The sequence below is a fragment of the Carassius auratus genome, unplaced genomic scaffold, assembly GCF_003368295.1.
Source record: "Carassius auratus strain Wakin unplaced genomic scaffold, ASM336829v1 scaf_tig00031797, whole genome shotgun sequence".
NCBI classification, from domain to species: domain Eukaryota; kingdom Metazoa; phylum Chordata; class Actinopteri; order Cypriniformes; family Cyprinidae; genus Carassius; species Carassius auratus.
Window position 1 is genome coordinate 29,912 of NW_020525949.1, and position 22,080 is coordinate 51,991.

At 36.1% G+C, this 22,080-nt stretch overlaps 2 protein-coding genes across 2 annotated transcripts; both read right to left on the bottom strand.

Moving 5' to 3' along the window:
* Nucleotides 1–1,070: 1,070 nt before the first annotated feature.
* Nucleotides 1,071–9,997, bottom strand: LOC113080607 (integral membrane protein 2C-like). The gene is made up of 6 exons (XM_026252766.1): nucleotides 9,862–9,997; nucleotides 3,653–3,796; nucleotides 2,658–2,846; nucleotides 2,465–2,575; nucleotides 2,233–2,383; nucleotides 1,071–1,297 (listed from the first exon to the last, which is right to left on the bottom strand). The coding sequence occupies exons 1-6, from the start codon at nucleotides 9,955–9,957 to the stop codon at nucleotides 1,206–1,208; spliced, it is 783 nt and encodes a 260-aa protein (XP_026108551.1). The 5' UTR covers nucleotides 9,958–9,997; the 3' UTR covers nucleotides 1,071–1,205.
* Nucleotides 9,998–12,118: 2,121 nt separating this feature from the next.
* LOC113080611 (calcium-binding protein 39) lies at nucleotides 12,119–21,846 on the bottom strand. Its single transcript, XM_026252769.1, has 9 exons — nucleotides 21,713–21,846; nucleotides 18,282–18,436; nucleotides 18,037–18,201; nucleotides 15,879–15,997; nucleotides 14,444–14,612; nucleotides 14,267–14,326; nucleotides 13,632–13,697; nucleotides 12,895–13,038; nucleotides 12,119–12,806 (listed from the first exon to the last, which is right to left on the bottom strand). Exons 2-9 carry the CDS (start codon nucleotides 18,393–18,395, stop codon nucleotides 12,618–12,620), a joined length of 1,026 nt encoding a protein of 341 aa, XP_026108554.1. The 5' UTR covers nucleotides 18,396–18,436; nucleotides 21,713–21,846; the 3' UTR covers nucleotides 12,119–12,617.
* Nucleotides 21,847–22,080: the final 234 nt, after the last annotated feature.

Below are 22,080 nucleotides of genomic sequence, written 5' to 3' on the forward strand. Positions count from 1 at the left end.
CAGAGGGTGTGAAACAAGCGGTTAAGTAACATTAACTGCAATTTTTGTATTGTGCGACTACTTTTGTTAAAAAAAGAAAAGGGTTTGCCCATGCTGTCAATGTTTTATAACAGAAATGATTTATAACAGAAAGGATGTAGTATTGGTTTATTTGCATGTTTGCTTCACCCAACTAAACAAGGTTTTTAACTTCAACAAACACATAGACACGAAGAGCTATTGAGATTGTATACATTAGTCCAGGGCATGAATCTGGCCTAAGGCTTCACTCATATGATAAGAAAATACTCAAACAATGCATGTTTTGTCTCGAAAAGCATGCAGAGAAAGAAAGAAAAAAGGAGGAAGTAGCACAGGAAGAGTGTGGTAGAAGCACTCAAGTGAAACTGGATATTGAGATACATAGTAAACATACACAAGGGGTAAATGTGATGATGGCTGCAATTTTTCATCAAACGATTTAACTGGCATGGTTAGGATATCCATGAGTAGTGATGCACCGAAAGAAAAGTGAATATTGTGCTCAAGACCATACAAATTAGGGTAAAAAAAACTGTGTTTTTGCAACAGACGACACTTTACCATTCCAAATGTTTTGAGCAAAATATCCTCAAGACTTTTGCACAAACAAACTTTCTTCATAATAATGTGCTTGAACAATAGTGGAAACAACACTAAAATATTAATTAAGAAAATATATTTTTTTGCAGTGTACATTAACTGAACCCGAGTTCAGAGATTGGATGTAAGAGTGATGCTTTCTGATATTTGGGCCTGTTTTCACACCATTTTATGGTATTTATTGTCATAGTGTCGGTGCATCTCTATCCAAGAATAGGACTAAAAACACACAAATATATAAGAGATCAAAGAGCACTTTGAGGGAGCACAAACGGCAAGTTACACACAGGTACGAGCATGCAAGCATTGTGCAGCTTAATGCCCATGTGATCTTCTCATTTAAAGACTCCAGATGCTACAGTTACAGTTTTAAATGCATCATTTTGAAAATGCTCATTATTGCAAATATGCAGACACAAATTGTTCAGACATCAGACAGAGAAGAGATACAGACAGAGAAGTGCAAAACAGAGAGAAATGGGGTGTAAAGGCGTGAAGAATTGTGTGATTTTCAAAGGGGTGTAGCTACTGAGAACATAGGGTGTGATCTCATCAGAAATAGGCGGGCCAAAGAGACGAACAGCCTAAGGAGACTCACAAATCACTGTCTCCACCACAAAAGTGTTCTCAAAGTGACGGATTCGGTGACAGTTCTGCGCATCACGCTTGGTGATACCTAACAGGAAAAACACAAATAAAGTGAACAATTTTTTTTTTTATAAATTACTAGGGTTATTATACTGTAGTTAAAACTAAAACAGAAACTCTAAAATTATTGTATGAAATGAAATAAAGTACAAAGAATTTAAGCCAATTGCCAAAGCAGCATTTTAATTTAGTTTACCTTTATGTTCTAAAACTGAATTAAAGTATATATATATATATATATACTTACACATATTTTACTTACTGCATTAAGTAACAGATTAAATAAATGTTTTGAAGAAAAAAAGTAACATTTTATATAATTTTTTATTAATTTGAAAATGTTTTTTTAGCGTATGGATTACTATATAATGTACAAGTGAAAAAAACTTAAAATACATAATGTAATCACAAAATATGGGATATACAATTGAATAAAACGATATAGAATATGAACTGCATGTCTCAATGAAACTGTCACTGTTTCCCCAAAATTGTAGTTGCCATGGATTTTATCATATTATATTCTCACAAAAAGATCTTCAGTAAGCAGGGAGAAGTAGATTGCTTTAAACAGGAAGCCATACCGTGAGTGTTACTTAATTGTACCGCTAATTAGCTGCAATGAGCTATTTAGCTGGACTTGAATCAGATTTGTATGGCAGCTGTGAAGCCACAGAGGAAGATGCAGAATTAGTTCTGGATTAATATGATGTTGCTAAACTGGACTTGTAGCTCAGTACTGTGCAACTTATTTTTGAGATGAAAGGTTCATACGTCAGTTTTTTAAAATAGATGTTTTTTTATCTTTCATATTTGGCTGGACTATCCCATTAAATATGATGTAATTTTTATGTAATTTCAGTCATGTGGTATGCTCTCTACTGAAAACAGCTATTATATGATCCATATTAGTTACCACTACAACTCACACACAAAAAAAAAGACAAAAATGTGTGAACTTACGACGGCGTGAGTTGCGGCGATGGAGCCTGTACGTATCTTTACCGTTACACAGACGGTAAATAAAGCGGCCAAGCTGATGCATGTTATTAACACGGCCAGTCACCACCATCTCTTCCTGAACAATGTACGTCTGGGGGAGATAAGTCCCTCTCTACAACAGACAGAAAGACACCATCATCACATAGATATAGTTTACATTTAAACTGAATTTAGATACAAACAATACAAGTACCTTGACGTTGATGAGCAGCTCCCAGAGGTTACGTGGTGGCATGACCACAGAGGTGTTGAGCTCGATGACATAACACTTGTCTAAAGCAATGTCATGGTATGCCGTCAGACCCTAAAATCCAAACACAACACATCAAAACATATTCTGTTGATGTATTAGTATCAGTATATATCACGAGAGCTAAGATCGATACCCTGTTGAAATCATGAATGATATCAGCAGGGTCTGTGTTGCTGAAGTCGGGCACAGGAATGCTGATTTGCTCGTAGTTTTCCTTCAGGTAGATCCCAACGCTCTCCTCCAGCTCGTGAGACCCTCGCAGGGGAGCAGCCACCGAGTCCTCGTACACGACACGGCAGTGGAACCGACTCTGATCCGGAACCTGAAACACCATCACATACAATACTGTTTCGATGACTACCATGACCTAAGCCAAAAGAAACCCTGACAAAAAAACATTGATTTTCATTGTATAGCACTTGAAACATTATGAATCTACATTTTTAACCGTAAAGCATGATATTTAACATATGCAGTCTGAATAAAATGTGATAAGATAAAGACTAAAAGTTAGAAAAAGCATTGTTTATTTTCTGTTGAGTTGTCCTCGCAGGCTGGTACACAACTGAAGTACTATTTAGTGAATCCAAACTCTCACAAACACCTTTTGGTGTGAATTACAAACAAAGCAAACTGACTGTAGCCTATTTTGTAAGCAAATTACCATATTTTTTATATAGCCAATCCTTTTGAATCATTCAAAACAACTTGTGAACTCGGTTGCTGTATGAATCATTCTGACACATCATTTACTGACTGAATCAACATATCAGCCACGTACCTGTATTTGCTCATTTCTGTAAAGCTGACAAATCTTTCAGTGACTCTTTTTAAAGGTTATACCGCAACACCAGTAGGTGATTTATTGAGGCATTTATTCAACTGATTTGTTCAAAAACACTGATTTATTCAGTAATCGCAAACGTCTTTATTAGTGAGTCAATGAATCATTTGCTAAAAACAATTAAAAACGAATCACATAGCAGACGAATCACAGCAGTGAGCCATTAACAAAACATTTAAGCTCTGGCGGAGTCAAAAACAGAAAACTAGAACTAACTGAAGCTTCAGCTTTTAGTTAAATATATCATTGTTATTGAGAGTTTTATACCACTCGCATAACTGTACCTGAGGGATGATGTAGTAACGGTAGATATAAATCGAAGCGTATATCAAACTGCAGGTGAAGACAACCAATGCAGTTGTCAGACAGCAAAGTCCACTGAGAGAGGAACGTTTCCGTCCGACAGGTAACACCAGCTCCTCTTCCACCTACAAATACAAACACACGCACACACACACACACACACACTCATGTTGGTATATGTGGTTTATGGGGACTCTCCATAGGCATAATGGGTTTTATTCTATACAAACTGTATTTTCTATTGCCCTACCCCGACCCTACACCTAAACCTAACCCTCACAGGAAACTTTGTGCATTTTTGAATTTTCAAAATAACTAATTCTGTATGATTTATAAGCATTTTGAATTACGGGGACACTAAAAATTTCCTCATAAACCACCTCCTCATTGTAATACTCCTCATTGTAATACTCTTTCATAGAGACTAGAGACTCTCATAGAGACTCATAGAGACTCTTTCACCTAGATATCACACTATAGAGACTGTGTCTGTTCCACGAACTAGAAAATACAAAAAACGTCCAAACCAAGTTAAGGTTAACAATTTAATTGAGGTTCAACAAATAAAAAACAAATGCAATATGGATAAACAAATGATAAAGATTGGCTTATTGAATATCAGATCCATTTCTACGAAAACACTTTTTGTAAATAATATGATAACTGATCATAATATAGATGTGCTCTGCTTGACAGAAACCTGGCTAAAACCTGATGATTACATTATTTTAAATGAGTCCACCCCCCAAGATTATTGTTATAAACACGAGCCGCGTCTAAAAGGCAAAGGGGGAGGAGTTGCTTCAATTTATAATAACGTTTTCAGGATTTCTCAGAGGGCAGGCTTCAAGTATAACTCGTTTGAAGTAATGGTGCTTCATATAACATTATCCAGAGAAACCAATGTTAATGATAAATCCCCTGTTATGTTTGTACTGGCTACTGTATACAGGCCACCAGGGCACCATACAGACTTTATTAAAGAGTTTGGTGATTTTACATCCGAGTTAGTTCTGGCTGCAGATAAAGTCTTAATAGTTGGTGATTTTAATATCCATGTCGATAATGAAAAAGATGTATTGGGATCAGCATTTATAGACATTCTGAACTCTATTGGTGTTAGACAACACGTTTCAGGACCTACTCATTGTCGAAATCATACTCTAGATTTAATACTGTCACATGGAATTGATGTTGATAGTGTTGAAATTATTCAGCCAAGTGATGATATCTCAGATCATTATTTAGTTCTGTGTAAACTTCATATAGCCAAAATTGTAAATTCTACTTCTTGTTACAAGTATCGAAGAACCATCACTTCTACCACAAAAGACTGCTTTTTAAGTTATCTTCCTGATGTATCCGAATTCCTTAGCATATCCAAAACCTCAGAACAACTTGATTATGTAACAGAAACTATGGACTCTCTCTTTTCTAGCACTTTAAATACAGTTGCTCCTTTACGCTTAAGAAAGGTTAAGGAAAACAGTTTGACACCATGGTATAATGAGCATACTCGCACCCTAAAGAGAGCAGCCCGAAAAATGGAGCGCAGCTGGAGGAAAACAAAACTAGAGGTATTTCGTATTGCTTGGCGGGAAAGTAGCATATCCTACAGAAAAGCATTAAAAACTGCTAGATCTGATTACTTTTCTTCTCTTTTAGAAGAAAACAAACATAACCCCAGGTATTTATTCAATACAGTGGCTAAATTAACGAAAAATAAAGCCTCAACAAGTGTTGACATTTCCCAACACCACAGCAGTAATGACTTTATGAACTACTTTACTTCTAAAATCGATACTATTAGAGATAAAATTGCAACCATTCAGCCGTCAGCTACAGTTTCGCATCAGACAGTGCACTATAGACCCCCTGAGGAACAGTTCCACTCATTCTCTACTATAGGAGAGGAAGAATTGTATAAACTTGTTAAATCATCTAAACTTACAACATGTATGTTAGACCCTATACCATCTAAGCTCTGAAAAGAGATGCTTCCAGAAGTCATAGGTCCTCTTCTGACTATTATTAATTCCTCATTGTCATTAGGATATGTCCCCAAAACCTTCAAACTGGCTGTTATTAAGCCTCTCATAAAAAAGCCACAACTTGACCCCAGAGAACTAGTTAATTATAGACCAATCTCGAATCTCCCTTTTCTGTCCAAGATACTAGAAAAGGTGGTATCCTCACAATTATATTCCTTCTTAGAGAAAAATGGTATATGTGAGGATTTCCAGTCAGGATTTAGACCGTATCATAGTACTGAAACTGCTCTCCTTAGAGTTACAAATGATCTGCTCTTATCATCTGATCGTGGGTGTATCTCTCTATTAGTTTTATTGGATCTTAGTGCTGCTTTTGACACAATTGACCACAACATTCTTTTGCATAGACTTGAACACTTTGTTGGCATCAGTGGAAGTGCATTAGCATGGTTTAAATCGTACTTATATGACCGCCATCAGTTCGTAGCAGTGAATGAAGATGTATCATATCGATCACAAGTGCAGTATGGAGTACCTCAAGGCTCAGTTCTAGGGCCGCTACTCTTCACGCTTTATATGTTACCCTTGGGAGATATCATCAGGAAACATGGTGTTAGCTTTCACTGTTATGCTGATGATACGCAGCTCTATATTTCTTCGCGGCCCGGTGAAACACACCAATTTGAAAAACTAATGGAATGCATAGTCGATATAAAAAATTGGATGACGAGTAATTTCTTACTGCTAAATTCAGAAAAAACAGAGGTGTTAATCATAGGGCCTAAAAACTCTACTTGTAATAACCTAGAACACTGTCTAAGACTTGATGGTTGCTCTGTCAATTCTTCGTCATCAGTTAGGAACCTAGGTGTGCTACTTGATCGCAATCTTTCCTTAGAAAGCCACGTTTCTAGCATTTGTAAAACTGCATTTTTCCATCTCAAAAATATATCTAAATTACGGCCTATGCTCTCAATGTCAAATGCAGAAATGTTAATCCATGCATTTATGACTTCAAGGTTAGACTATTGTAATGCTTTATTGGGTGGTTGTTCTGCACGCTTGGTAAACAAACTACAGCTAGTCCAAAATGCAGCAGCAAGAGTTCTTACTAGAACCAGGAAGTATGACCATATTAGCCCGGTCCTGTCCACACTGCACTGGCTCCCTATCAAACATCGTATAGATTTTAAAATATTGCTTATTACTTATAAAGCCCTGAATGGTTTAGCACCTCAGTATTTGAATGAGCTCCTTTTACATTATACTCCTCTACGTCCGCTACGTTCTCAAAACTCAGGCAATTTGATAATACCTAGAATATCAAAATCAACTGCGGGCGGCAGATCCTTTTCCTATTTGGCGCCTAAACTCTGGAATAACCTACCTAACATTGTTCGGGAGGCAGACACACTCTTGCAGTTTAAATCTAGATTAAAGACCCATCTCTTTAACCTGGCATACACATAACATACTAATATGCTTTTAATATCCAAATCCGTTAAAGGATTTTTAGGCTGCATTAATTAGGTAAACTGGAACCGGAACACTTCACATAACACCGTACTTTCTACATCATTAGAAGAATGGCATCTACGCTAATATTTGTCTATTTCTCTCTTGTTCCGAGGTCACCGTGGCCACCAGATCCAGTCTGTGTCCAGATCAGAGGGTCACTGCAGTCGCCCGGATCCAGTACGTATCCAGACCAGATGGTGGATCAGCACCTAGAAAGGACCTCTACTGCCCTGAAAGACAGCGGAGACCAGGACAACTAGAGCCCCAGATACAGATCCCCTGTAAAGACCTTGTCTCAGAGGAGCACCAGGACAAGACCACAGGAAACAGATGATTCTTCTGCACAATCTGACTTTGCTGCAGCCTGGAATTGAACTACTGGTTCCGTCTGGTCAGAGGAGAACTGGCCCCCCAACTGAGCCTGGTTTCTCCCAAGGTTTTTTTTCTCCATTCTGTCACCGATGGAGTTTCGGTTCCTTGCCGCTGTCGCCTCTGGCTTGCTTAGTTGGGGTCACTTCATCTACAGCGATATCATTGACTTGATTGCAAATTAAAACAGACACTATTTCAACTGAACAGAGATGACATAACTGAATTCAATGATGAACTGCCTTTAACTATCATTTTGCATTATTGAGACACTGTTTTCCAAATGAATGTTGTTCAGTGCTTTGGCGCAATGTATTTTGTTTAAAGCACTATATAAATAAAGGTGATTGATTGAATACCTGTGTGATACCTATGTCATTATACAAATTTGTGTCCTCATTAACCACATAAACAAGCTACACATAAAGTATATTCAATACATCTGTTTTGCATATATTTAGTCATTTATTTTTATAACTTTTTGGATATGTTTATTTTTTTTTTGAATAAAGAATATTATATCTATTACTACCCCCTACCCCCATTTTGAATGAAGACATTATTTAGGCATTTTTTAAGTTGTTTTCATCATAAGCTCCTCTCACAAGCCTCCACAAAGTAGGTCATTTCAGGTTATACTTTCTCTGCAGGGACATTTGGTCCTTACCAAGATGGCAAACCCAATGCACACACACGCACACACACACACACACACACACACACACACACACACCCACAAGGTAGTAACGAAACCGTAAAGTCCTCAATATACCATGCCACTTTTAGTATGATCACCCACACACTGGCAGACGTGCTACAATGGGCACGGCATTCACTTGTATCCCGTGCAGCCAAAAATTGGATTATTCACTGCTCTCGTACTACAGTAGGAAATTATTAGATGTGAAATGCTGATAGGCGATGACTAATAACGCCCACAGTCTTGCAACCCATCTGCCAACTGCACGCACATGGCCTGATCTGGCCCACATTTGCACACATCATGCACACATTTGGTTTGATAGTATGATGGAGACTTCCTTTTGACTTGACGGCTTATTGTTTTACATCAAGATAATATTATTTAAGATATCTGAAATATGCTAATCCAACACCTACCCTATATAGCCAGGCATTGATACGTTAAAGAAAAACATAATTTATTAAAAGTGAAAGTATTTTTCATGGCTCACACAGCTTTATGGGAAAGTGTCCACTGGCTGCTAACAAAAATATGTTCTAAGAATAATGTTCTCAAGAATAATGTTACGAAACCATAATGTTCTCTGATTGTCCTTTTTTTGTTTTAATGCAAACATTATGGGATTTTTAAAAAGTCTTTCAACAGTCTTTTTTAAGAAAAAATATTCCATGAATGATGTATATAAATAATGTTTTTGTGCTAACATTTATTACCAGATAACGGTGAGATCTTCTAGTGATATTGGAAGAACGTTTGAGAGAACCTTTCCAGAACTGTTCTTAAAAAATTAAGAAAAGAGCCAAAGTTCTTAAAATATTCCGTTAGCTGGGTGTTTCATCAATGCTCATACCAATTTGACATGATTTTTGCATATTTTATAGTCAGGAAGTATGCATAGTGGCCCAGAATTTACACACCTTGTTGTTTTCTTCGTTGGGAGCTCATTTGGCCCCGAAAGACCGCAAACCACCCCAACACACAAACACAGAAAACGTTATTAAACAGCTAAAGCTCACCGTAGCCATCTGCCATTTTGGCTCTGTTGGATTTGTGCCTGTGTGTGTGTTGCTTATACACATAAACCTGTGCTGCGCCATGTCAAATTTGATCCAGTCATAAGCTCATGAGAATCAAGGCCTTTCGCTCTGGCAATAACAATCCATGTTTTCATTACAATCAATATATGTTAAAATACAGGACAGGGTGTTTTAAGCTATTTTATATTAGTTTAATTGTTTAATAAATTATTAAAGAAGAGCAATTTTATTAAAATATCACAAGTGTGAGTGCATGAGGGGATACAGTGCACATTTTATGGCTGATATAATCATGATGCATGTTTTATGATGTGATGTGATTGGTGCAGGTGGTGCAGCATCCATGTCATCTTGTTATGAAACCACAGGGCAACAATATTCCAGTACAAAACAGCTACAAATACATAAACAAGCATTGATGGAGCATTATCAATCAGTTAGATCGTATCACCCCACTAAATGACGTGATTACATGGTTTACCACGTATGTTACTTCCTTTCCGGATTTTGGTTCGTTTCAACCGCTGTTTTCCGTGACATTTTAGATGAGGCACACAAAAAGCGAAACTTACGTGTGGATGCGATATGAATATTTGAGTTTTATCTCCATCACTCTCCTCTTTCTCGGCTTTTTGTCCCGTGATGGGCTGAAAGCTGATCTTCACCATGATGATGAAGGGGAAAACGCTGTTTTTTTTTTTTTTTTTTTTTTTTTTCCTAAGCGTGGATGCAGATCCTTTATACCCCTCTTGGCTTTCTGAAACAATATTTGCCGTTTGTTATAGTGGACCGGAAGAATCTATTATTTATTTATATATTTGTATAAAAATCGCTCTTAAAGTCACAGCGCCAGCAACACTGGTGATGACGCGCGCGACCCAGAATGAGCAAGCGCGCGCACGTCTCATGTGCATCATATGTGTGTGTGTATGTGTGTACGAATGTTGCTTTTTAAAATATTTAATTTTATTTTTCAATCTAATGGTACTTTAATATGCCATATTAAAAATGGTAAATGCAATAAAGCGACCAAGAATGAAAAAGCTTGTGCTAAAAAACACATGCAAGGCTATATCTTTCTGCCTGTCTACATAAAAGGCGAAATAATGTTGTTATAACATAAATTTGTTACCTTGTTACAAGGTCCAAAAATGGTTTTACCTTAGTATTTTAGTGAATAATCAAAGGAAAAAAAACAGTAGACACAATTATTTTATTCCAAACTTTATTTCCAATTGTTAGTCTGGCTACTATTGACTTTTCAGATGAAACTCCATCACTTCTGTGCCCAAGTCTTATCACTCAGGCCAGATCTACATTATAGGTTAGATTGGACTGTTTAATTGAACAGACAGCAGGCCAAGAGGTTTCCAGTCCGCCCATTAGACGTTCATGCTTAATCTAAAAACATGCACTGATATGCCAAGATAAGTTTGCTAATTCTCAGAATCCTTAATGCTTGGGGCCAGAATGATGTCAGGCATTCAAGATGACTGTGAATGGCTGTTGTTTTGTGCCAACCAATGAAAAAGTCTAGTTAGATGCAGATTAAACCACAGATTAGTCTGCCATATGCAGAGACTGAAATATGAAGAAAGAAAACATCTTTATTCTAAGTAAGTTTTTTTTTTCTTTGTACATTTCACTACACTAAAATACTATTGTAGACAATCCCTGTTATTCAGACCAGTACTGTAAACATTCGGCAGAACATGTTTTATGAGAGGTCGGGTAAAGTTCTGCATCGAAAATGAGTAAGAGTTAACATTATGAATAACATCTGCTTTCACTCTGGGAAGAAAAGAAGGGTTTTATGGTAGATGGTTGCGGCCGTCTTGTGAGTAAAAGCAGTAATGCAAACTATAACTCGAAAAAGATCAACCAAACCCTCTAAATCACTTTCAGTTTTGTGTGGTTTTTCATTATTGCACCCGATTTAACGTATTAAATGAAAACCCCCATCAAGCACTGCACTGTTCTTAAAACAAACTTACATAAAACATTCATAAAGGACGTAGCTGCTCAAATGTTCTCAAGGTGCTAATGTGAGCTTGAGCTTCTTCTCTACATCCAACCATTTCAGATTAGTCTACTGATAAAAACATCTCATACTGGACTCGTTACTTCCCCCTCCTTAAAACTTAAAACCTACAGTAAGGAAGAAGACACAGTATGTAAGCTGGTGCGTTCAGTCAAATATCACAAAACCATTAATGAACATGACCAAGTCACATTTCACCACCAAATGAAAAGAAAGATATATGAAATTATAGTTTGTGCATGGTTATATAACTTCAGATTAATAAAATGACAATTATACCCCAAATTCTGTAATGCATAATATACTAAAATCTGCATACAAATATATTTCAGTAAAATATTTTTATATAATATATAATACTATTTATAATTATATTTAAAAAATCTTATATATTTATAAATGTTTTTAAATAATACATATTAGTACTTGTACAAAAAAAAAAAATAAAATTCTTCTTTTGATTGTGGGGTGAAATGTGACCTAGCCATGTTTTTGTGTGACTCACCCATGAACATGAACTCATCCAATTATCCAAACAAGGGACAAGTTAACACAAACTATCTAAAAGTTATGAGTGGTAGGGTTAGTTATGCTGAGAACTATCACTAAAAGAAAAAAAACACTTGAGCTAGTGCACAGATCTTAAAGTCACCGTCACAGAAAGCAGAGAAGTGAAGTTTCCATTACACCCACTCGTCACAGTGACTAATGAGAAGAAGACATTAAATCAGGGTCAACAGCTCTGACAATAACTAAACCCTCCTCAGTCAACACATTTACTAATTGCTGTCTTTGAAAATGAGTCTGATAGCAACCATAAAAATGAAAAAGCCTATGTACACGTTCACTCACTCACTGTATGCAACCTCAAAATGAGCACAAATGTGCATCTGAATATCTTTCCTGGAATACATTAATATCCAATTAGCATCAAGAGCCATTTGAGTGTATGTTTGTGTATGAGGTACAGAACCCTCTTTCGTTTATGTGCAAAGCAGCAGCATCTACATCTGCCTTTTCTGTTCATTTTGCTCGATTTTTGTAACATGAGAATAAAACATTGCAGAAGGACAGGTTGAATTTCCAGCAAAGCAAGACTACTTTTCATCCTTGTCGTCATATTTCTCACCCACCGAGCTCAAATGGCATTTAACGGTTCCTGCAAAACACAAAAACATGCCCAGTGCTGCGGCCACTCAACGTCCCAGAGAGCCAAACATCATCCAGACGCTGCCTAAAACACTGTCTAGATGTCCTCTACGCATGTGTGTACAGTCGTGATCCTTCTCAAGCGTCCTGCGGGGTTGGCCTCTTGAGGTCTCGGATCTGTTTGATGAGATAGGTCTTCTCGTCGCCGAACTGCTCGTCCTCGCTGCGGTCGTTCTGGAACTTGCCGAGGAACTCGATGAGTTTGGTCTGGTTCTTCAGCAGGATGTCGAGGATGGGCTGGGTCTTGTTCGGATTGGCCACAAACACCTGAAAGTGCAGAGAAAGAGGTCATCGCTCAGAATACTGTCGCTCGAGACGAGCTTGAAGGAGGGAGGATTCAGCTGACAATTCATACCTTAAATACATGAAAGGCCTCAAACTGGATGTTGCGGCTCTTGTCTCTCAGCAGGTTCATCATGAGCTTGAGGTTCTCTGGTTTGCTTATGTACTTTGTCATTATAGTGAAGTTGTGCCGGTCCAAAAGCAGCTCTCCCAAAAGCTAAGAAGAAGAGGAAAGACATAAAACATCATAAAAATAAAGATCTAGTGTACTACAGTAAACATTCACAGGATTTAGTTTAAATGAGCTGTTTCACAGCATCTATACACACAAATAAATATACACTACCATTTAAAGTTAGGGGTAAATTTGACTTTTTAAAGATGTATTCATCAAAAGACATTTATAATGTTACAAAAGTTGTTCTATTCCCATAAAAAATGCAGTTCAAACGTTTTATTCATAGAAGTAAAAACAGCACAAGAATGAGCAATAAACTAGCATTTTAGAATGATTTCTGAAGGATCATGTGACACTGAAGCCTGCAGTAATGATGCTGTAAATTCAGCATTGCATGACAAGAATAAATTGCATTTTAATATTTATGAAAATAGGAAATAGTTATTTTAAATTGCAATAATATTTCACAATATTTACAGTTTTTAATGTTTTTTTGATCAAATAATTGCAGCCTCGGTGAGCAGAAGAGACGTCTTTCAAAAATGCCAAAAATTCTTATATGTTCCCAAACTTTCAAACTTTACTTTAAATAAGCACATCCATCACAACATACAACTGAACCCGTTTCTTACCTTAAGAGACTGCCTTTTAGTCACATAGTTTTCTGAGTGAAGAAGTTTCTCATATTCACTAAAGAACTGAAGACCAAAAGTGAAAAAAAGGGGAAAGAGATACACAGTAAATATTAAATTAACCTCAAAAATATATTTGCATACTTATAGCACACTTGCATTAGATTTTTAAAAAAAACGAACCAAGTGGCATTTATTTTTTTTTAAAGATAGCACTTTCCAAGTACTAGTTTGTTTGATTTAAATATCAAGAACAATATACTGTTTAAAATTATGATTAAAGTACACGTGGTTGCCAAATGTTACTGAAAGCCATCCACAGCTCATCTGAAGAATATGAGGGGAACTGACTTCATTTTACAGAAGTTAATTAAAAGTCACTGATATGATGCTAACATGATGATGTAAAATTAGTTCTGAGAAAAGCTCTAGCAGTATTTTTAGGTATTTTATTTTTCTCTATTACATTTTTAAAGTCAAATAATTGCCCATATACTCTTTGGACCCCCTTAAAATTCAAATCACTTCCAATTGTATTGACTTGCACATTAAATACAAACAAACAGTTGTGAGAAGAACCCACAGCAGAATGACTGACAGATCCACTCAGATCCCAAACCAACCCAATGACTCACTCTGTCATAGTGCTGCTCCAGGAACTCAGCGCTGAGCAGCTTGTGTCTCGTCAGCAGATCCTGGAAGAAAACCAAACAAATGGAATTCAGAATACACTTCATCTGAACATGAAGTAATCAAAGATGCCAGCCAGACAAAACAAACACCCAAGGCTAGTATATTTACAAAACACTCACTTTAAAAGTGGCAAATGCGTCCGAGGCGATGTCGAAGGTAGACATCTCCACGTATCTGAAGAAATCGTAGAACTGCTCGGAGCAGAGGGTGATCTTGGCCAGTGGCTCGTGCCGTATGCATTCCCTCAGCATGATCCCACAGTTCAGAGCAATGTCTGGAGACTCATAACTGCAAAAAGGACAGGAACTCAACATCAGAAAGATCTTGCCAACATACAGATATTCTCATGTTGATCCAAACATGTTTGACTTTCTTTCATAGACCCAAAAGGAGATGCTAATGTTCATGTCGCTTCGGTTTTTTTCCAGACAATCAAACTAAATGACCCTTGGTCACCATTCACTTCCATTGTATGGAAAAGCATCAGTGTGTCTAAACATCTGCTCTTGTGTTTTACAGAAAGTTTGAATCAACATTGGAGTGAGTAAATAATGACAAAATTAACAATTTGACAGTGAACTACGAAAAACTGCTGATATGCACACAGCAAACGTTGACTGGAAGTTATCTTAAGAGTAAACACTAATCTGTGATCAGATAGTGCCCCTAAAAACTCATATTAGTCACCTAACCAGTTTCCTGGATGAGATTTGATCTTAACAACCGCCTAGTAGTAGTAGTAGTAGTAGAAGTTTATTTCTATAAAATTATATATATATCTTACACATAATAACTACAGATATGCACACACACACACACACACACACACACACAAAAGAAGTAGAACTTTTTTGCTCCCACCCCCAATTCATTCCCATATATTACACCATATGGTTACTTCCATTGTCTGTTACTAATAACTTATAACTTTTATATACAAATACCGTATTACAATAGGACCATCTCAAGAATCAAAATAATACAATATAATCTTAAACATTCTAATTTGTCCCAGTATTTATAATACTCATGCAATATAACCATATCCTATTATATTGTTAGATCACAGTTTGAAATAACAATAGTTACCAATAATAACAATGATAATGATAGTAATAATAATAATGTATTCTACCATCAAAATAGCAATACATCAGTTCCAATACTACTAATGACTACATTTTAGTTGTAAATTACAATATTGTGGTCATTTATTTATCTGCTCGTGTCATTATAAGAATTATTATTTGGTTAGCTATAAAACTGTATCCCATTCTATTGTACTAATATCACCATTTATAGTATCACTATTAATAGTAAGAACAATTAAGATCATCCCCACTACTGTTTTTATGCAATAACAATCATCTCAAGATCCCTCCCTCGGCCTTATATTTTGTGACCATTATTTATTTATATCTTGATTTAAAACAGGTAAATATTTGGGCATTGCTTGGCCTCTAAATCTTAAAAGTCAAGAAAACGGCAGAATTTCATGTTATATATTAATAAATAAAAATAAGTCTCCAGAATATCTTTGTGTGCGTGTCTCACCCTTTAAGCAGCATGAACAGTATATTTTGTTGAGTGCACAGGTATTCAACCGTAGGTGTCCGAGTGCCGATCTGACGTCTCAGGATATTGTTAAAGATCTGTGCCACATCTTTCTTGCCCTAGACACAAATAACATAAAATCATATATTAAACTGGTATTATAACTATATCTCGGCTGAACGGATCATAAGTAGCCAGTCAATGCCACTGACATCTGATGAATGCAGACAGTATTAATGTCTCTCAGTTGCATAAGTAGCCACTTTGATTAGATTGCATTGAGCGGAGCATCTCTTATGAGGATACATAAGGGAAGATGTTACATCTCCTGCATAAGGTTTTTCTTTTTGTTTTCAATTGAATGGTTGTTTCTTACCTATTAAAGTTGAAGTTGACATAATTATGTTATGAGAGAGAGTTGGGAAACATTAGGGGGCTTAAGCACAGATGGCTTAAAATTATTTAAAATGAGACCAAACAAACTTTAAAATATATAGTCGTGGAAAACCTTTTTTGTGATTTTTGGACCTGGAAAAAGCATGAAAAATGTATTATAAATTATTAAAAAAAGAAAGAAAATGTTTATTATTATTTCTAGTTATGTTACTCTTAAATATATTTTATCAGGTAGAAATAGCCATTTAAAAAAAAAAAAACGTATTCAATGACTAAAAAATAGTACCGAAATTGTGTTTATTGGTGTAAACCAAAACCATTTAGTTGTTGAAACTTCTGCAATTACAGAATTGTATTGTAGTAATTACTTATATTTTAATTAAACATTATTATAAAATTAAAAATATAATTTATAAGATTTATAGTAGGGCTGTGCGATTAATCAAAATCGAAATAAAATCGGATTTGAGTGTGCGCGATTTCTAAATCGCTTTATAGCACAGTTTTCTGCAGCCCCGACCTCCCGCAGTATGTTATCTGAACCAATCAGGATGCAGCGCGCCTAAGTGGAGCGCGAGAACAGAGCAGACTGGGCATATGCCTAACTCCAGGTTCACACACTCGGTCTGTGATGCGTAGCCTTTTTTTTTCAAGCCCATGTTAACGGAACAGAACGTTCACACTGCACGCGGATGAGAACAGAAAAGGTTATAAATAGAAAGGTGCGAAAAGATTTAATATCTTGCGCATGAGCACAGAGAGAGTTGTGAGTACACAGGACACAGGTTAAGTGAGAGGAGACACGTTGTAAAGCAGCATATATCTGATCCTTATACAGTCTATGATCTGACTCTGAGCACGCGCATCTGGTTTTGTTAACAGAGCAAAGGAAATCTGCGTGCGAGTCAGTAATGCGCGGGTTGATCCAAAATGAGCGGGTGCGGTATTTAATGATATAATAATTTTTTTATATTTTTAATGATATTCGGTCGCGGTCGGTCGGGTCCTAGTACTAAACATATTTTTTAAATACATAGTCCTACACTTTATTGGCTGAATAACTGGCATGAAGATAACGCGCGACCTCAGTCTGCACGTAGAGATGGAGGCGGCAAAGAAGACTGCATGGGGAGCAACGTCGCTGTTTTTGGTAAAACATGATTTTGACGCCTTCATTAAGTTTTGTTTTATAGAAAACTCTTTTTAGTATATTGGGCAAAACATATAACACCTGAGGCACCGCTACAGTGAGCTCTATGACCAATGCATAGCAAAAAAAAAAAAAAAAAACACGGTTTGAACATGGTTTTATTTTATACATTTTTTTTCCATATGTCTAGACATTATGTTTGACATCTTTACTTAGTGATTATTTTGACTTATGTCTGTTCTAGAGACATTCGATAAAGCATATAAAGAAATATGTTTAAAATTTATAATGAATGCACTTATGATTGTAAAGCATGTCTGTGTGTCAAAATCGTGATTAAAATCGAAATCGCAAAATTGATCAAAAAAAATATGATCCATATCGCACAGCCCTAATTTACAGACATATTTAATTAAACTCATTTAAATTGACACTCTTGGTTTCTGTTTCTGTCATTAAAGCCTCAGAGCAAGAAAAGTGAAGAGCAGCAGAACTAGATGCATATTTAATGTTGTTCGGGATTTGTGGGGTATTTTGCTCTACAAATGTGTCCCTGATGACCTTCAGTTTGATTCATGTGTCCTGCGTAGGTTGTTTTGACTCATTTGTCACCTCAAAGTCGATGAGCTGCAGATCTGCGACGAGGGTGCTGAGCAGGCCGCTGTTGTAGAGCTCCTGAGCGAGCTGAGCCACGGCTTCTGTCTGCGGCTCCTTCTCATTCGTGCCGTAGAGAATCTCCTTCATGGCCAGCAGAGATTTGGACACTTCTTCAGAGGCCTGCGGACACACACTCCTCTCATTAATGGCTTTTAATGGGTAATAGTCAAGCTCAAACACACTGCATATGTCTTTATTACCTTCTCAGCCTTCTTGTCTGAAATGTCCTGCTTCTCCAGAATGGTCATGTTGTCCTTTAGATTCTTCACAATGTCCGCTGGACACTTGTGAGACTTACCGAAAGGGAACGGCATGGCAACACGTTACCAGGGCAAACCAGGTAGAAGAAAGCCAACTTGTGAAAGAGAGAAAAAAAAAACAGAGAGAATGTCAAAAAAAACTGAGAAAGAGAGAACAAACAAACTCATTTACAAACAAAAGAATAACCAAACAAATGAACAAATAACAGAATGTACCACCAATTTCAGGAAAAGGAAAACATTAACTCTCAATGTCGCAGAAAGCAAGAATGAACTATCAAAATGAATAAAATAATGATCAATGGAAGAAAATGTGAAAGAACAAATTATTTAAAAAAAAGAATGAACCAAATGATGAACACACAAAGAGAAAAAATTACTTACGAGAAGAAAAAAAAACAAAAGATTGAACATAGGAAGGAATGAATAAATAAACAAAAACCACATGAAAAGAAATGAATGTACAAACCAATAAAAACAAACAGTTGATTGAATTAAGGATCAAACAAATGAAAGCACAAATTAATGAATAAACTAAATGAATGAATAAACAAATGGAAAACGCGAACGAATAAATGAACAGGAAAAGAAGGAACTAAAGAAAAAACATGAACCATTAAACAAACAATCAGGAATTCAAATGAAAGAATGAACGAACAAATGGAAAAATAAATGAAGTCATGGACAGATTGGACAAACAAACAGAAAAAAGAACAAATAAATGAAACCAATGAATGAACTAAAGATCAAAGTGACTTAAACTAAATTTAACATACACTTTTCATCAGTACTTGCTTTTTCTTAGAACTGAACCCATGAACTTGTGGTTGACAGCGCCACACGCTACTCTTTGACTACAGGAAGGTAAATGAAGTAATAAGCAGATGAATGAATTAAAGAATAAATGAATGGAAAAACAATTGAGAGAATGAACTGACTAGCAAAAACATGAATGAACAAACAAACAAGTCAACAATAACAAAAAACTAAATAATAAGCGAAAGATGAGTAACAAACTAGATTAAGAGAAGTGTAGGAAGAAGGAAGTAGATGTGTAGATAAAGTCAAAAACTGGAATCACCACAAACACGAGACTCACACTGAACAAACCAGACCCTGAACACACAGACCAATCAATGTCAGCATCAACCACACCCTACATATACAACACACACACATCATGCACACTCTGTAGTAGCCATGTGCCACTAACTGAATGACTGCTGGGAGCATAAAGTTCAAACACACACACACACACACAGGTGTCTCGAACAGAACAAATGTGCGAAGTCGCCAAAGCAAACAGGAAACGTGCATCAAAAACATCTTCAATGAACACGGCTGCATGCTGGCTTCCTCCATAAAGATCACAGCAGTGAAACTCAAGCATGCTTTATAACGAAACAGGAACTCAATAAATACTGACCTGAATACAACCATTCATAAGTGCTGCAGTTTTTTCATAACTCTTCCCCCAAAACCAATCAATTACACTTTTATTTATAATAACTATTTTTCTGCTGCATTATTTAACACTGTCTGCATGTGGCAGCTCATGGGATCCTTGCATCACAGAACCATACATCCAGCTGGTTAATCTCCACACAGTTTGTGCAAGTTAGCCAAATCCTTGACCTGGTGACCACACTGACCATGTCTACCCCAACAGATGCCACGGCTCGCTGAGACAGATGATGGGCATGATGAGTTTACATGCAAACAGATGCATCTAAACTCTCACTCCACATTAATGTAATGCTGTCACAAATTATTGCTGTGCACCTGATGTTAATATGTGCATTGCCAGCAAAAAGGCTGCAAACTCTCAGAAATCCAACAAATAAGATTTAATGTCAAAATCATACTTTACAAAATTATATGCAGAAGAGACCGGGGCTAGTTGTCACATGCCACAAGAGCTACATCATAGTATCTGGTTGATGTTTATTTATTTTTATTTTTTCACGTTGATTTCATTGTGTATCATATGTTGTAATTCTATACAATTTATTTACTACAGTTTATTATAGTCTATTATATTATTATTAATCCATCAATAAATCTGTTTGATGTAGATCAAATATTATAGTTTTACAATTTATCAATAGCTTGGAAATTATTATAAGAAAATGAAAAAGTTTACTTAACCAAAAGTAAACTTGGATGACAAAATAAACAGATAAAACAAAATAAATCAAATATAAGTGATTTTTATATATTTATTCAGGAACTCTAAAACGTTTTTTAATCAAACAAAATCAACAAAATATAAAAGAGTGAAGTACAGAAATCACATTTATTAAAGTAGTCGAATATTGCATTGTATGTTTATTACTATATTTATTTTAATATAAAAGGTTGTTTAACAGCAAGTTAAGATTGTGACAACTCACCCCATATAGTATGATGTTGTGATATTCTGTGAAATAATCTTTCATATAATGTTATTTTTACTTTAACAATTTGAATATATTAAACCTCATTTATACACTTAATATTAATAATATCATTTTGCATACTACAATTTATAAATATAATATTATTATTTACTGGAAAAACATTTAACCTTATTACTAAACTATCCTAACATATAACTATACAGGCTAGTTCAATGATTTTTAGTATCTAGTAAAAGGTTCAGGAGAGAACTTAAAAAAAATACAGTAACATGCATACTTGTGTTCTAACTGTAAGTATTTTCATTTAATTCATTAGAGACTGATCATCATATGCATGGGTGGTAATGAAGATAATAGATCAAAATCACAGCAATAGAGGTGCACAGTCAGGTTACCCATGACCAATATTTTATAGCTCTGAACACGTCCAAACTGTTAATATCAATCCACACTGGATACAGCATCAATATCTATGCAGATCAGCAGAAGTTGTGAAGCTTATCCACCTGCAGACCATGTCTAAATGTGATATAAACCCTTAAACAAAACTCTGCTCATCAATCTGAATGACAGAGGAGCTAGAACAGAGTCAGCTGTCAACTTAAAATCATTCTATAATGATGATTCACTGGTTTAAACATGTCTATGATTGCCAAAAATGCCTCCTGTGTAGTTTGATCACATGGTTTGAGGCACAGCCTCAGTAATATTACACAGCCAGGGCTCATGGTGATGGATACAGGTAACAGATAAGTCCCATTACTTTTGTTTATATCAATTTATCAAAATGAAGTCTCAGCACACTGCAAAAGATACGAAGCCACTTTCCTCCATTTAATATCTCACCAGAATCAGGCAATGTGCGAAATTTGTGGTTTGTGCATATGATGGCTGTAATAGGCCTCTGCATGCTCTTTACAACACTGAGCTTCACAACAAGAACCAAGACAAGAGAAGTAAACAACATCGCACCTTGTTTGGGTCTCCTTCGGCCTTCTCTAGTGAACGGCGATGTAAGTCCTGGAATATTATGTTTAGGTGTGTTGTTTCTTAGGCTGTTTAGTGCGGACAACCGTATGTGTGTGTGTTTGTGTGTGTGTGTGTGTTCAGCAGCGAGGACTTCCGCAAACCTGCAGCGAGGAGGATTTCAAAATAAAAGCCTCTGACGCTTTCAGGTTAAACGCAAAATACTTTATTCACAAAATTAAATCGGAATCACTACTACACATTCACCTATTTTAAAATATAAATGGGTCACTGCCTTCATAGTACTAACAGCAACACAAAATAACAAAGCAAAAAGTACTGTAGCTAAGTTACTCTAAAGAATAATTTATTAA

What these genes read in the sequence shown, in the direction of transcription:
- LOC113080611 (XM_026252769.1), bottom strand. Translation starts at nt 18,395, where the DNA reads ATGCCGTTCCCTTTCGGTAAGTCTCACAAGTGTCCAGCGGACATTGTG. An exon ending in CTAAAAGGCAGTCTCTTAAG is followed by an intron (nt 13,039 to 13,631) that starts GTAAGAAACGGG and finishes TCTTCTTCTTAG; the next exon opens with CTTTTGGGAGAGCTGCTTTT. An exon ending in AGGCCTTTCATGTATTTAAG is followed by an intron (nt 12,807 to 12,894) that starts GTATGAATTGTC and finishes CTGCACTTTCAG; the next exon opens with GTGTTTGTGGCCAATCCGAA.
- LOC113080607 (XM_026252766.1), bottom strand. Translation starts at nt 9,957, where the DNA reads ATGGTGAAGATCAGCTTTCAGCCCATCACGGGACAAAAAGCCGAGAAA. An exon ending in TCATTCATGATTTCAACAGG is followed by an intron (nt 2,576 to 2,657) that starts GTATCGATCTTA and finishes TTTGGATTTTAG; the next exon opens with GGTCTGACGGCATACCATGA. An exon ending in AGCTGCTCATCAACGTCAAG is followed by an intron (nt 2,384 to 2,464) that starts GTACTTGTATTG and finishes TGTCTGTTGTAG; the next exon opens with AGAGGGACTTATCTCCCCCA.